General features: G+C 50.2%; 5 protein-coding genes across 5 annotated transcripts; 4 read left to right on the top strand and 1 right to left on the bottom strand.

The window, feature by feature from the left end:
• Positions 1-424: 424 nt before the first annotated feature.
• Positions 425-2993, top strand: DEU56DRAFT_962919 (uncharacterized protein; the record flags this gene model as incomplete). The annotated part of the gene is made up of 11 exons (XM_041359372.1): positions 425-547; positions 604-648; positions 707-883; positions 942-1195; positions 1253-1434; positions 1524-2120; positions 2172-2299; positions 2343-2552; positions 2599-2712; positions 2767-2884; positions 2932-2993. 11 exons carry the CDS (start codon positions 425-427, stop codon positions 2991-2993), a joined length of 2010 nt encoding a protein of 669 aa, XP_041204384.1.
• Positions 2994-3317: 324 nt separating this feature from the next.
• On the bottom strand, positions 3318-4708 carry DEU56DRAFT_962917 (uncharacterized protein; the record flags this gene model as incomplete). The annotated part of the gene is made up of 4 exons (XM_041359371.1): positions 3318-3973; positions 4029-4180; positions 4233-4308; positions 4364-4708. 4 exons carry the CDS (start codon positions 4706-4708, stop codon positions 3347-3349), a joined length of 1200 nt encoding a protein of 399 aa, XP_041204383.1. The 3' UTR covers positions 3318-3346.
• Positions 4709-5685: 977 nt separating this feature from the next.
• DEU56DRAFT_825889 (uncharacterized protein) lies at positions 5686-6221 on the top strand (the record flags this gene model as incomplete). The annotated part of the gene is made up of 2 exons (XM_041354314.1): positions 5686-5776; positions 5800-6221. Coding segments are annotated over exons 1-2 (248 nt in total), but the record flags the coding sequence as incomplete, so codon positions are not given.
• A 1405-nt stretch (positions 6222-7626) lies between these two features.
• Positions 7627-8368, top strand: DEU56DRAFT_759451 (uncharacterized protein; the record flags this gene model as incomplete). Its single annotated transcript, XM_041350324.1, has 3 exons — positions 7627-7769; positions 7892-8216; positions 8237-8368. 3 exons carry the CDS (start codon positions 7627-7629, stop codon positions 8366-8368), a joined length of 600 nt encoding a protein of 199 aa, XP_041204381.1.
• A 679-nt stretch (positions 8369-9047) lies between these two features.
• On the top strand, positions 9048-10844 carry DEU56DRAFT_962893 (uncharacterized protein; the record flags this gene model as incomplete). The annotated part of the gene is made up of 3 exons (XM_041359370.1): positions 9048-9076; positions 9339-9728; positions 9815-10844. The coding sequence occupies 3 exons, from the start codon at positions 9048-9050 to the stop codon at positions 10842-10844; spliced, it is 1449 nt and encodes a 482-aa protein (XP_041204380.1).
• Positions 10845-16336: the final 5492 nt, after the last annotated feature.

Raw genomic sequence — 16336 nt, 5'->3', positions numbered from 1 at the left:
CCGCTCCGTATCACTTTCATATCTGTTCTCGTGATCCTGACACTCTATCTACAGTTATTGGTGGACAGGATCTTCAAGTACCCTGCTGGCGCATACGCGCAGGCATTTACGTATTCATTAGTGTCGACTCGAGGAGACACTGGAAATCAACCGTCAGAGTCTTATCATCCGACGATTCTGTAGCATTGAGAGATATCGTGACCCTGTAAAGTCCCTCGAAACTTTTGGACATGATTCGAGAACTCATCTTCGGTTTACAGATCATCACACGAGTCACCTGCATTATCAGTGGAGATCAGAGCATCCCACGAGGAGTCGATAGAATGCCAGGCAATGGCGAAGTCATTGGACAACTTGAAACATTGTGGGATGAGTTGCTCGATCATGGAGATGAGCCATTCAGTGAGTAACCTACTTCTCATTCATGCATATCTACTCACATCCCATAAAACTCTCCTTCCCACCCATTCGTGGTGTCAATCCTTCTCTTAAGCTAAATGCTGCTGTCGTACACATATGCGATAATCAGGATGGCGCATTGATTGATGTGAGTGACCCCAGACTCTGTCCTGTTAGTTTTTGCTGACAGAACACCAACTGTAGTCCCTGGCAGACTGCGAGATTGCTCAGAAAACAGATGTGGGCCATGTACGATTGGCCAGATACGTGAGACGGGAGAGGGTCTTTCAGCTGAACAATGCTGTAGAACATTTTCAGTTTGGTCTGGCCCGCTGTCCGTTCGACCATCCCAGAAACAGAGTACAGGATAATTACGACGCAGTGGGAAGCTGTGGTGGCTGATATATGCAACCTTCAAGGTTTCTCGTGGTTCCTGCTCCCACCTTCATATGAAGACTTGCAAGCGGCAGCGCGCCATGGCCCGGTCATCATTCTCATTACCAGCCAATACTCATGCAACACCATCATTGTACCAACACCAGGAGAGCCCCATCGCAGATCTCGAGTATCTCAAGGATCGATTCGCCAGGGCGATACCCCAAGCATCGAAGATGGGCCTAAAGCAGCCGTGGAATGATCTAATTGTCCTCTTGCGGGCAGTATGGGACGATGTCATGTTACCCATCGTAAAGCGCCAGTCTCGAATCTGGCTGTGCCCAACTACAACCTTTACCTTTATTCCTCTCCACGCAGCTCACCTGTTTCGGACCAGGGCAGATCGCTCGGGGAAGGAACCGTGCCTGGAGGATCTCTACATCTATTCTTACACACTGACACTTTCTGCATTCATCAGATCTAGAGAGATGATGAAGAATCCTGCAACTCCATCCTTTGTGGCGGTTGGGCAAGGTCAACCGGGTGGAGGGAAAGGCAAGGCGCTCTTATCTGTCGATAGCGAGCTCGAACTTGTCCATAAGCTCATCCCCGCGACGGACAATTGTTCCACTCTTTTGGGCGACGCAGCCACACGAGCAGGTGCACTCGAAGTTCTGGAACAGAACGCCTGGGTGCACCTTGCAAGCAAGACCACAACCAGCCTTACCATTCTCATTTCGTCATGAAAGATGAACCAGAACCTCCCACGCTGCTCGACATCATGGAGAAAGATATTCTGCACGCTGAGTTCGCATTCTTGTTGGCGTGTCATACCGCTGTTGGTGATAAGGAGACGCCCGACGAAGTCATCCATCTCGCGGCTGCTGAGATACGAAATCTTCAAGCTTTCTTGCGATTCCTACTCCCACCGTCTTATACAGAATCGCAAGTGGCAGCCCATGGCCCAGTTATCATCCTCATTGCCAGCGAATACTCGTGCGGTGCCATCATTGTCTCGACGTCAGGAGAGCCCCACCACGTTCGCTTCCTGCGCATCACTCTCCCACATCTAGAGACACTCAAGGACGATTTTGCTACTGCCATCCGGCACACAGCTCGTATGCGCCCAGAGGAGCCTAGGAAGAAGTTGCGAGTACTCTTGCGGACAGTGTGGGACAAGATCATGTTATCTATTGTTAACGTCCCCCAGCATGACCTGAAATTGCGGTGTCAATCCAAAATATGGCTGTGTCTGACAGCAGCCTTCACGTTCATCCCTCTCCATGCAGCCAACCCCTTCCGAATGAATGCAGATCGCTCCGGGAGGAGTCGTGCCTGGAGGATCTGTACATTGCTCTTATACGCCCACATTTTCAGTTCTAATTAGAGCTCGGCAGGCCATGAAGACGTGCGCGACTCCGTCCTTCGCAGCAATTGGACAAAGTCGACCGGGCGCAGGGCAAGGCGACGTGCTCCTAACGTCAAAATTTTGTCGACAAGACCTATACTTACCTGTCAGGAATTTGTGAGCTTCAATTCCTCTTTCGTTGCATGTCATGTTCACACAGGACTCAGGAGCCACTTTTCCCTACCAAGTCGACTACAATACTGTCGCCATCGTGGCCCTCAGGTCGGTTACGAGCATCTGTAACTCTACCACTGAGAACCAGAATTCCATGTGCCACACCTCAATGGTGAACCACATCGACGGTGCATCCCTTGCAAACACGGCACGTGTTAAAGATGGAATTGGCGCACGCGGTGAAAGAAAAGGTTCTGTCCGATTATTGCTCCAGCGCGCACACACTGAAGTGGAAATTTTAGGTTAAATCGAACTTCCATGGGGGCAGCGTTTCTTTTAAACGACATACCGACCCTTCTCTTCTTATCTGTGAATTGCCCTGGCTGAGTGGCATTCGTGAGGCATCATTATCATTGGTGAGTTGCGATTTGGTGCCGCCTTCGCAGGATATCCATGATGACATCTTATAGACTGTTCCTTCTACTTTGAAACACTTGATTGATGTGGCATGCAAGGAACTACACAAGGATCTTATTTGCTTTGCATCATATCAGCATTTCATATGGGCACATGATGCAGGAGGGGGAGGTAAGGGCGCCAATATGTCCCTCACATGCAACTGAATTCTTGATTAGTTCCTATGCATCTCTTGACTGCTTTGCAGACGTGGTGGCTCGCAATTCTGTGGAATGTATGAAGCTGTGAGAGATGTTCTGAAGAATAATAGTCGCGAGATAGGTTTGCTTTTGCTTGAGCCTAACCGTACATGTGAGCTGCTTGAGAAAATAATTGCGGTACAATTCTTACCCAGCGAATGGAGTCGTGGTCAAACTTGTCGATATCGGCCAGAGTAGTAAGTCCCATTCGTCTGCTGCAGTTCTTGGACGGTTCCTCAGACATGACACGCGAGTCTCCATTCATTGAAAGATATCCGTTGCCATTCACCATGACATTGACACCATTGACGGGTGGCTGACGGGGGAGGAAAGAAGTGTGATTGGCTACCAATGATTCACCTCAATGTATGACTAGCTGCGAGCACAGGACAATTTAAGGATCTGGGTCTAGAGATGCTCGGGTTGAGGAATCAACCCAGTCTCTGACTCTCGTTTTCAAATCGACTGTCCTCTGTCGCTTTTTCAGGTGTAAGACTGCACGACTGGTGAGAGTGACTCCACTTAAACCGGGTGACAATTTGCGCTTGCAACTACCCAGTAGAGGCTGATCTTTGGGTTGATCAGACTTTGGGCTATGACCGCGTGTAGAGTGCTGTTGCGACCGCATGGCTCGTTTACTTCCGTGAGAAAGTCTCTCAATGTCCTCGTCATCTTGGTCTCTCTTCCTCTTCCCCCTCTTTTCTAGCTCCCAAGCCCTCACAGCCTTGAAAAGGGCCCAAGTATCGCACAAGAGTGTAAGTCGTTGTGTAAGTTCCACAGACTCACTTGTTTGTGGCGGATAATGGTCAAGTGTAATTTGTTCGATATGAGCTCTTGTGCATTTAGGACCTGCATTGATGACCGCAAACGGAGGCGCTACGTGACATTCAAGTGACGGGAGGTTTAGATAAGGATAACTGTGATGATTCCAACTTCCATCATCAGTTTTGCGCGAGATGAGCAGGTGCTCTCTGCCGGGTAGTGGCACAAGTATGTATCTTGTTTTAGTTTTGAGGTTCCACTGCATGATTTTTGCTGTAGGTTAGCGATATTATGAGTAAAACGAGATTAAGTACCTTCAATCTGAAATGATCAATGCCACTAGGCTCGGACCTTTTCCTCGATGTGATTGCCTCAGCGACATAGCCATGAACTTTCACCAGCGCATTTGCATCCGGCAATAGAAACCAATGATTAGCATCAAATGCATAGTGCCAGTCGCGTGATACTGCAAATTAACATCAGTGTCAACACCGTGTGAGAGATGCAATTTGTCGCACAGTAGAAAAGGTTTCTTCTGCTGTCTACATGGAATGATCCAAAATCTAAGCCAAGGCAGAATTCATAGAGCGTTAACTGAAGAAACATCACGATTAACAATGCACATTCCATAGATAATAAAATTGCCCACACGATCAGGCTTGCTCGCACGTTGAACAGCATGTGCGATAGTGGGCGGGATGATCGCTGACTGTGTGACAAGACAGCGGCGGCCATCGTAGATGCGGCCATATAATGCATCGAGTGCTGTACGAGTCTTTGAAGAGAGGCCACCAGAGTCCGAGCGATGTGTAGGGGTTGTGAAGATGTTGGATTCCCTGGTGGATGCGCGAGTGGGGGTATAATCATCGTGACTGCTTTCTTGGAGATCTGGACTTGGGGTGAAGCGGTCATCCTTCACAGACTCGGTAGATGAACTGAGATAGGACGATTCTGGATCCCAACCGCTAGCTAGAGAGTCTGCATAGACAGACATTAGATTAGTTTTGCTAAACAACACCTAGGATGGTAAGTAGATTATCGATATGATGTTGAAATTTCTGACACCTGAGACATGGCGAAATAAGTGTGTGTGACAGATTTCATTCAAATTCATCACCGAAAGTCGAGAAACCAAGTCCACTCAATTTATAAATTCTTCACCGTAGTCCCCATGTCCTTCTAGATACTCCAAGAGCTCCATCACCAAAATTCCCCAAGTCTGAAATTACCTTATGCGGACACTTTCCCGCGCCACAATCTTTTACGGGCTGATGATGCGATGACGATTGATGACAATGGGCTCGCAGGTTCAACGACACTCCCTCAGACATACCTCAATACCCTCCTAAACGTGTAAGGCCGCCATCAGTCTGATGCGCCCCTGGTAAGTTCAAATTTCCCCTGATATTCCACAACCAGCTCCGATAGATATATACGTGGGGGACGTTAATTCTCAGAATGCTTCCACTCATGCCTTTCTTTGGCAGGCGTCTCTCGTACGACGGAGCATTTTGACTTCTGCAGAATTTAACCCATGATTTCTTTTTTCCAGGACGCTTCGACCAGACCTGGCACAGGGTTTGCCTTTCACGCCACCATCAGATTTCCGCTCAGAAAGCCAGTGATTCCAATTCCTTCAGTCCGTCTTTTCAGTCAAACTATTGTGCACGTCTCGAAAATTAGTCTGATTCACGCCACTCTGAAACCGTCGACTTCAACTCTCCGGTAAGTAGATATCATATATGCGCATTTTCCTGTTGAATCAAAGGATTTTTTCCATAGAATATCCTCGAACCACTTCCGCTCGGTGATGGACCTGAGAAATTGATCCTCGCAAGACAAGCACTTCTTGCCACGCTTCTTCTCCCTGCTCATATCCCAGATAACGCTCTAAACCCAATCCTCATTCCTCCACTGTTAGTAAGTCACACTCGACCTCCCGAGCAAAAATATTTTGAAAACTTTTGTAGCATTGGCACTATACTCGCAATCACCATCCCTCAAGTACCTGTTGTGTCATTCAATAGCTCCATGCCTCTGGTTGCTGCCACTGGGAACTACAATGCCTCGATTCCCAGCAAATTTCTCCCTTCCGGCACACGCAGTTTATCCAAGTTGATACCACCGCTAATATAATTCCCCTTACATTCAACTACATGTCTGCTGAAGTTCGGGATCCAACACGAATCTACAAGTCGGTACGGCTTACTTTGGAAAAGACACCCTCCCCGCCAAGTTATTCGAAGATCCAGGTCCCGCTCAACTTCTTGTATATTGCATCGAACGACTCGGATCCGACGTGGAATGTCTGCATTGTGGTATGCGTGATGCTTTCCGTGTACGCAGTGTTTGACTTGCTTATGCTGGGGACATGAAATCAGTATATGCAATGCACCATGTGTCTTGTACTATGTGACAGTCTGTAAATGTCTTGTTAATCCACTAGGTTGACCATCCCAGCGACCACGGGGACGAAGTAATGTATAGGTTCATCATTTCACAAAGCCGTCGAGAAAGTCATGTATCTGAATTTCAATGAATGCTATGTATGATGGCAGACGTCTATCAGTAGCAAAGTATCTTCAAATACATGCAATAGTAGTCTCTTATATTGCAGTGAAGAGGTTCTGAAGGGGTGACCGGTGACCGCTTAGCGGGCGCGGGAAGCAGCAGTACTCGTTCGCTAAGTGTGTGAAAGACACGAGAAACACCTTGCTAGACGTGCAAAGCAGCTAATGTCTGGAACATATTCAATGTCCATCAGAGAAGGGGGTCTGTTGGTTGCAGCAGAAGTACTCGTACTTCCGGTCTGCAAGGTTGCTGAGGTAGTTCCATCAGTCACATTGGATGTGCCCAATGGGGGTGCGCTGCTGCTCGAAGCACCAGCATTCGCTACACCAGTGTTGGAAGTGTGGGCTGGTTGGGGAGGGGGACGTGGTCGCTGCACCACATGCCGTTTCCCGCTGATGGCGTTAGCGGTGCACTGCGAGAATGTCATGAAGGGATCATGGATTGCCACAGCTCAGGAAACTTACGTATTTGCCCCGAGTTGCGAAGACATCCACAGTGGGGTTCCTGCTGGGGAGGGGAGTATCACCCTGAGGAGCGGAAGAGCGAGAAAAGAGACAATTCATGATGTTTTTTTTTTCATTCGTGAGCCTTCGGCATGGCGCGTGGTTGCAGTAGTGCGATTGTTGCGTCCAGGTGGGGAATGCGTATCAAACTGCAGAAGGATGATGAGATGTGCATTGAGACTACCCCATGGTACGGCAGAACGTTGAGTAATGGTAGTGAATTTGATAATCACGTGCGTCATTGATACGTGAACCAAACACCACGTCAATAACACCAAATATTGATAACACTATCTCATCGGCGGTCGTGTCCTAAGTTCTAACCCTTAGCCCTACCACCATGTCAGCCTGTCGCACTCAAGCTCCTCTGATCCCCTATTTGATTATTTCTCGTCGTATGAAGCTTTCACTTGGAAAGTGTAAATTGTAAGCACACTGCATACATCCATCGGAGTCATCACCAGGGCCCTTGAAAGTCAGACAATGGAACTTTGGAGGGGTAAGCAACCACATAACGAAGTTGAAAGAGCAAAATAAAGTAGTCTAAGCATCCACAATTGTGAGTTCTCAGATTACATGTCAAAATATAGCGCATATATTGACTTTATTCGATCTTGTAGTCTTTTGACACCCGACCTCCCTCAGCTTAGGTGAGTGATGTGATCCGAACATGGGCGCTAACTATCTTAGACTAAGTCTATCTCTCGTGTGTTGCTATGCAAAAGCCACGGTGAGCCGCCAGCCCTATGTCATGTGCTTCGCGAGCTCAACATAACTCACTCCGCCGTCGGAAAATGCTGTTGTCAAATCAAACCCTGTACGCCTCGTCTCGCATCTTATGTTCACACAGTGGTACCGCAATGCTGCGTTCGCTGGTGGAGAGGAAAGGTGTTGTTTGATTAATTTGACGGCTGTTGTAGAGTTCTTGGAGAATGTGGATCTTGGTGCTGTGGGTGTTGGGAAGGGTGTTGGTATTGTTAGGTGGGTGTTCAAGCTTTTCGATCCCTCCATCTCGTGGGTTTGCTTGATTCAAACCGCTGTTCCTTGTTTCCCGTACTCTAATATCCATTCTCATTCGATGCACTAACATTGATTGTCTACAGCACCGCAGACCTCACTCCAATCCCAATTGTACGCACCACACTTCCGCCAGACGCACCTGCAGACGCGCCGGGCAGCCCCCACGGACGCGTAGAACAAGGTGTCGATGCCATCGCTGGGTCTGCTAATAAAGTAATGATGGGCGTCGTAGACAGCTCATTCGGCGTCCTCCGCTCATTCCTACCATCTGCACCCAGCGCAACATCTGCTCTTACTTCAGCATCTGCTGTAAACCCAATATTCACGTCTGCCCCTGCTACAGAGACCAGCGACGCGCAGTGGAACATGGACCACGTACACCGAGCCCTCGCTGGTATACCTGCACCCGTCTGTTGTCTTCAATGCAGATTCGGACGGGAATTCAGAGCCAGGCTGCTGACAACGAGGGCATGTCTCGTCCGATCATCGCATGTTTCCTTCTTGTTGTCGTTGTCATACTGAGCCTCCTTCAGAAGCTTTGGCGCGTGTCTGCCTCTTAGAGAAGCCCTGGTGCACGTTCTGCTCTTAGATGTACTTTTACTGTCTGCGCATACCATGTAATACAATACCGAAATGAAGTGTTCTTATCAGAATCCAATACCAGATCAGAACATATAAGTAGCATTGCGTATATACCGGAAAATTGGAAATGACCGTCCGTCCCGTCCGTACCGTCCCGTCCGTCCGTACCGTCCCATACGTCCCACCCCCTATTTGGCGTTTCGGAACGGCTCGGAATTTCTCGGAAATCTTTCTGGCGGAGATTCTATATGGGCGCACCATGGGCAATGGGCATGATACCTTGCTCATCGCCGCTCATGGATTCCTTTGGGTGCCGCTCAACTTACAGGCAACCTAGAGCCGTCTGTCGTGCCGTCCTCAGGCATTCTGGCAGTATGCCCCCGCCCACACTATGCCCCCGCCCTCGCGAACATAAAAGGGCCCTACTCATCAATACCAGCCCGCTGTCATTCACTGCCCCGCCACCTTTCAATTCTCTCTCATCGCTCTGCATCGTTGTTGCCGTCTTGTCGCTCCCCCAACACCGTCACCATCTCTGGACGCTTGTGATGCCACGCCCCGCAGTTCAGCCCCCCACAGGCCCACGTCCCGGTTATGAAGTCTCATGCACGACATGCGATAAACCATGTCAATGGACGGTGTGCAAGTCCAATGAACATGGAAACCGTGGACGTTGGCAAGCGATCGTAAGTTCTTTCTTACCTCTTTTTTGATTTCAATATTAATGGGACGCACAGTGTTTTGATGTAAATCAGGATGGTACGAAGTGCAACTTTGTGCACTTCGGATCACCACGATCCTCTCCAACGATTCCTGCTCATGCTCGTACTCGAACCCGAAGTTCTAACCTACCAGTGCTGAAGCGCCGTGTGTGCATGGTCGTCGGCTGTAGGCAGCACGCGCAGTCAACAAGAACTGCGCTAGGTCGACTTGTCGCAAACACTGCAGGCGCCTGGGTGGCTGCCACCTCTTTGACCACGTTGGTGACCCAAACGGCGCTGAAGAATTGGAGCTTGAAGACGACGATCACGACAACACCAACCTCGATGGCGACGAGCCTAATATCCCCGCACCCGTTGAACGTTCACCATCTCCTACTGTCGCACCTGTTGTTGAGGCTGAGGCTCACACTGACCATCCGCATGATATCCCACAAGCGAAGAAGCCGTCGAGGGCTCGAACTGTCCCCACACGCTCTCGCGCCTCCCCAGAACCAGGCCCTCGCTATCACATGCAGATGCCAGAGGTTTTCACAGCGCAACTAGCAGAAACGTCTAAACGCGAGGAAGAACAACGCCAGCGTCGTGCTGATGAGATCGAGGCGCAGAATCGTGCGCGGTACCATACAGTTGTTTACTCTTGGGTAAAGGTTCGTCGCCCCTTCTCTGCTACCCCGCTGTAGACGCTGACCATCACACTTACAGGACGGCTGTTCAACCGAACGTGTTCGAGTTCCAGTCAGGGACATCATCGTTCACATGGCCCCACCTATCACTCGATCATGGAGTCATATCCCTGATGGGACTGGCCGCTGCCAGCATTGATGGAGGGGTGGGTGCCGCCTCCATCATTCACATATGGAACCATCAGCGACGAGAGTGGCGAGGTGTGCAGCCAGGCTACCTTGTCACTGTCATCGAAGGCCAGCCTGTCCTCCTCAGGAACACGAACGTAACTCAGTGTGTGGACCTCGATAGCTGTATCCGAAGCATCAACGACTCCCCACCTAACCTTCGCTCTCACTTGGCTGCCGATCGCGCTGCAGTCCGTGAGGAGCTGCGCCAGCATCATAACGTTTTGCCCGCACCCAACGAAGTTCTCTTCCACGCTCATTCTCGTTCTCAGCCTCAGCCACAGATGGGCACCTTGCCGTCTGAGTTGGAGGTCGAGGCCCTGTTGCTATCAAAGGGCAAGGGTAAAGTCAAACCTTCCTCTCAAGCCTCACCTAGTCCTCCTCCTTCCAGACAACCCTCCGCATCATATTCAGGATATTCCATTCCATCGTTCGGCACACCGTCTCCGCCCCCGAAATTTTCCATTGTTCGCCGTCGTCGCAGTCCACGCAGTCCCAGCTCCAGCCCACCTCGTACTCGTCGCAAACCCCTCGAACGGGCCACTGCACGTCCTTCAGTAGGTTCTTCAACGGCACATCCTTCCATATCCGGAGGCACGCTCTCCGATCCAATCGACGTGGACGATGTCAAAGTCTGGCCGGGTGATTTCTACGCATGTGATGTTGCCAAAGGATTCAGACTTTGCGAGACGATCAGCAAGCGCCGCCAAGGTGTTGGCGCTGTGTTCCAGAAGATGTTCGGAGTCCCTTACGCTAGCACGACATTCCATGCTCACAAGAAGCGTTGGGCAGATGCGCCCGCCAACATCACGGACAAGTTTATTAAGGCTGGACGAACAGAAGAGGGTCTGTGGTCGAAGTTTATGATAGAGACACGTTAGGGTTCTTCACTGCATTTTTCTTAGTTCATCTCGCATAGTTCATCCGTCTCGTGTCTCTTATGTCTCTTAGTTTGTCTTGCATGTCCACATCTCTTTGTCTTAGCTCGTCTCATGCCAATTACATCACGTCTTGCAGTCCGCTCCTCTTCCTCGCGCTCATGCCGATCTTCCTCAAGCCATCGCATCACTTTCGCTTCAAGTACACCCTCAACCCTCCACTCACACGTCAAGTACACCCTCAACCCTCCACTCACAGGTGAACCCATCAACAACAGTTGACAAGGAAACGGCACATCGCACAAGTCGACTCCATCTCTTGCTCGTCTCCCCAAGGAGTGGCCATCATCTTCATCACCTTCATCTTCGATGATCTCATTGGTGAGCTGACCGCCTTCTTCCTATATTATACCTACACCTTCTACACCACCCTGCGCTCTGCACTTGTTCCACCCTGCGCTCGTTCCTTCAAGATTTTATATATTATGCCTACACCTTCTACACCACTATAGAAAAAATGTGCTACAATACAGATGAACCTGTCCCCGTCCAAACTGAGGGTTTCCTGCCAGTCTTCTCCAAGTTTTTCAAGGTCTCCTTATTCCTGCATGAGATCATCTCGTCGAGGAAGAAGTCAAACTTTACTGGCTTCATGCCTCGTGTGATAGGATTGAATTTACCAAACCAGGAATTGGTCTGTTCGCAAGCCGAAGAGTTGAAGTACCACTCCCCGTCGTCCGTCTTCAGCTCCGGAAATGCGGCGGGGTTACAGTTTTCTTGGCAGAACGTGTCTTGCTTTGAATGTTTGCACTCGAAGTGGAAGACGTCGACAGAAAGGCCGATGTCTTGGAAGAACGGGTCGTTCTGGACATGCAGGGCGAGTCGACAGTTGTTATCGAAGAATACGTGAGTTGGGCGTGTCTCTGGGTCTCGGAAGACACGGCGAATAAATTCTGCGACACTTCCTACTCCCTCGGCATTGTGCATGGTCTCGCGAGCATGAATCATCCCGCAAGGTGCAACAATCAACTCCTCGCAATGAGTATAGTTGCGCGTGAACTGCGCACGAAGCTTCTTCTTCTTTCCCGATTTCACGTCATACTCCTCCTCTCCGATGGCTTGTGTGCCGTCACCGTCACCGTCCCCGTCGTCGTCAGCTCCAGCCTGGACATTTGCAAGTCGCCCATGGATAGCGCGTGAACGCTCAAGGCGTTCGTGCAGACGGAATCGAGACTTGCCCCGCAGAGTGTGCAGTGCTTCAGACTCCTGGTGTGCGGGGATGTCGCACGTAAGGCCACCTGACACGACAGATTGTGCGCAGCCTTTAATCGCACATTGATTGAGGTGGGCGGAGTGGGCATGACAAAACCGGTCTTGTGGGGTACGGAGATGTACCCAGCAGTTGGGAACAGAGCAGCACGGACGGCTCACGACGACGCCATCCACCACAATGACAGAAACGAGTTTGTTAGCTGTAAGAACGTGAGCGCAGAACAACACCGCAGGAAGCGTACATACCAGTATCACCATGATTGTAGACCCGGGTACACTTAGCACAAAAGTGCCGACGAGCGAGTGGTTGGTTGTAGATCCGCATGCGTCGGTTCCTGTCTGACATTGCCTCGATGAAGCGCTCGTTTTGGTTGATGGTCTGACCAACGTCGAGGACACAATGGCGTTCACGGCAATCTTCAAGCAGCACGCAGATGGTGAACGTGTTCCAAACGTGGTCCATCGTGGCGTCCTTGGTGAACCATTTCGTACCTGGGAACTGCGCGGATTCTACATTTGCAAGTGCAATGTTGTAGATGTGCGCGCAGTTGGTTGCTGACGTGCTGAGTGTATGGTCAGTAGGGAAAGACCCAGAATGTGCAGACACTACATACCAGGAGGCATGCATCATGGCCTTCCATAATCTCGCCACTTGATAGTCGACGTAATAGTGATCCGCGATCTGCACGATGTCTGGCAGTTTGGTGGTGTAATCGTAGTAAATGCGCCGGTCACCAACAACCTTGTAGTTCGTGTGATAGGTTGTCTTGCAGGCTGACGGGGGGTTAGCGGCGGCGTCGGAACGTTGATGGATAGATGTAGCACTCACATTCACAATACAGCTGAACACTGTAGGCAGGGAGGGTACCGGAGAGGCCGAAGTAGACCGCCTTGCGCTGTTCAGCCTTGCCAAGCAACAAGCCTTTTCGAGTGCGATCGCAGGTAGAATTGGGACACGTTTTGAATGGCGGATAGAATGTGTGCTGCGCTGTTGAAACGGGTGCGTTCAGCCTCACAGATCCGAGTTGAAAAGCATGTTACGGTACTGAGGCCATGAGGGTGTCCGTGTATCTCAAACAGTTCTTTCATCTTCTCACAAATGGCAAAATTGCCAGCCCAGATACTACTCTTCAGCGCACTCCAACACATCTTCACGTATGCCGGTGAAAGTACGCACGCAGCGCCGAGAAAAGCAACAACGCTAGGAGGAAGAAACAATGGAGGCTCGCGAATGTCGTATGAAGCTGGCTGCGTGAGTATTATGTCGTCCTTGAGGCCTGTTGCCAACGAGGCAAACACGAACATTCCATCTAACGTTAGGCTAGGGATACCCGCAAGACTAGCAGCGGCACGTTGTAGAGTTATCATCGTTTGTTGCACGATGCGGACGATAAGGACGGATGGGACAGATAGGACGGGTGGGACGGTCGGGACGGACGGGACGGGCCGGACGGGTGGGACGGAACTTTCCAACTTTCAGGTTCCCTCAGCATTGCCATATCAATGCTTATAAGCTCAAAATCTATGCTAAGGTACGAGTTACTTACCCAACCTCCGCCATCTTACCTTCAATTGAGTTTCTCAACCAGATCTTATACGTCGGTTCCCCCGCCTTCCGCGCGCTGATACACCTGGTGCACCTTTTGTGACCTTGCGCATCCTGGTCAGTCATTATCAGCCCTTATCCGAGTTGGGGAATTTCGGTGATGTCCTTTCGAAACTTCTCTCTTTCTCGTTTGCATAGGCCACAGGGAGTTTCTTCTCGAAATCTGGGTGAGTATCAAAATATCCCCACCACCAGTCTTTGGGCTTTTTATTGCTCATTCTCAAAGCTGAGAGTGGGTGGGACACGACTTAATGGCTTGACGTTGCGTGGAGGTGATATCGCACATTGATATTACATTGATAACTATCCATAAGACTGATCTAACGGCAATTTCCAGAGACTGCAAACAGATGGGAGCTACCTTCTATTTCAGGTATTCCGCCATCGCCAGAACACTGCCAGTGACTGGCTGTAGCCTGGGGCTAGCCCATAGGCTTCACACGGCTTACTGTTGGCTCGCCACTGGCGGTAGAAACACTGATAGCCGCTATGCAACACCAGCCATTGGCACACCCGGACCGACTCGACGGTCATCAATACTCCACTATCTCAAACGCACAATCATCAAGGTCCAGTCTAGTCCCAACTCACTACCCACCCCCCAACTAGATCATCACGACTAAATCCCACCCAGCCTAGTCCCAGCGCACTACCTACCCCCAACCAGCCCATCACGACCGAATCCCAACCACAACTATCACCACATCTCCAAAGCCGGTTCCACCGATCTCTCCGATCATGATCAACAAGCCTTCGATCGGTACTGCAGAATTTACATTCACACCATCACTGACGTGCGTGCATACTTGGTCCTTAATGGTTCATCACAGCGGTCGTTAGGTAGGGGGACAGCTTGTATATGAGTAGACATTCGTTGACAACATCTTGTTCTTGTAGATCATGGATATCAATGTTCGTTCGCCGCTCGTGCTTCCATGTTCTAGAACAATCTCGCACCCACCGTACCTGCAGACGCGGACTAATACTAGAAGCTCACCTGGGAGCATGAGGAGATAGACTATCTGCGCCGTGCGCAATAAACGCCCAATTTCAGGTACCGCAATCGTTCCATCTGCCAGTGACGGTACTGTACTTACATACTTCATAGTCTCAAATATACCGTAGGAGTACCTCAAACCTAGCCTTTAGCTTGAAAAATCACCCAGGCATAATCCGACGCCTAGAACCACCCAATGCCTCTTGGAGCACCACCATCATTCATCACACACTCGGACTCACCACTCAAAACCTCGTGTCCCGGCACGAACAACCCAAGAAGTCAGTCAATCCACGACTCCACATGCACGTATAACTCAACTGAATCCGAAGAACTGTGTTTTGTACCCGACAACCAACTCCAGCAACAGTACTTGTTCTCACCAGAAGAATCAGGTGTGCAAAGCTAAAGCCATTGCGACAACGTTGAAGTTGGGAGCACCCAAGGGGCGCATAAACACCAGTTTTTAAAAAAAAATGGAATACGCGCGCCTGCGTACTTCCATAATGCAGCGCCTGTCCTGTGGTCTTGCATCAATGAAGCTGCCTTGAACCTGACCTCTGAGAAGTTCCTCCTTGCAGCAGCACTACATCGACGTGGTGTAGTCAGTCACTGCCGGGTTTCCTGTGAGTAGCAACGTACTTTACATACTATGATGTTAGCGCACCCACTTGACTAATAGATTAATTAATTAAACCTCGAACCTGCCGAAACTTTCAAAAATTTCAGTCTCACAGTACTATGACTTATGACTAGCCACCGCACCTTCATGTGAAATTAGTTGGGAACTCACCATGGCCATCCTCACATCCACATCCAAGCGTAAACGGTGCAAAGATGTGTACCCAGGTGATAGGGCTTCAAAGCGGGCCCATCTGGAGATACCTGCCGATTCTAGCTCTGCCTCTGAGGACTTTGATGGTCCACTTGACATCTGGATGCGCGATGAGCAGTCTATTACGTGCTGCGAACAATTCCATACTCCAGCGCACTCCGAGTCAAGTCCACTCTTCTCGCCCCCTACCACCGTCTGTCCCTTGTTAGCTGCAGTAGGAATGTCATTCGGGCAGTATGGTTTTGTCTGCGACGTTAACTCTGGTCTTGTGCCTGCTGGTCACCTGTCAGCTCACATGCTGCTCCCCCACCACCGAGGCAAACTAAGAAGCCGGACACCTTCAGCCATTAAATCAGTACTAGTTACCCATCTGCTCAACAGCCACCGCCTCACATCAATGACGCACTGTCCCAGCCCCCCTGGTGATTTATCTGAGCCCATCCAGGGTCTTCAACCAGAGTGGTCGTCTCACTGCCCACACCTGGGCTGCCGCCATTGGTACGCTGTACCAGCAGGGAAATCTTCCACCAAGGGTCAGCATGCTCCCACCAGACAACACATCGCTAGTGCCCACCCTGAAAACGCCAAGGCTTATCTGGCTGGGGACGTTGAAATGAAATGGATTTACCGCCCATTTCACAAAATTCTCAATATCAAAGACCCGTTGTCCTCAGTAGTCTGGCCTTTTATCAAGGACTACACTCCTGCGTCCTCAGCGCAAGCTGTTGCTGCAGTGAGGTCCTCTCGCATCCAACATACAGTCTCTCTCCATAGTCAATACTTGG

Source organism: Suillus clintonianus, assembly GCF_016758775.1.
Source record: "Suillus clintonianus strain FC179 chromosome Unknown DEU56scaffold_91, whole genome shotgun sequence".
Classification (NCBI taxonomy): Eukaryota; Fungi; Basidiomycota; class Agaricomycetes; order Boletales; family Suillaceae; genus Suillus; species Suillus clintonianus.
This window is presented reverse-complemented; position numbering and strand designations above follow the sequence as displayed.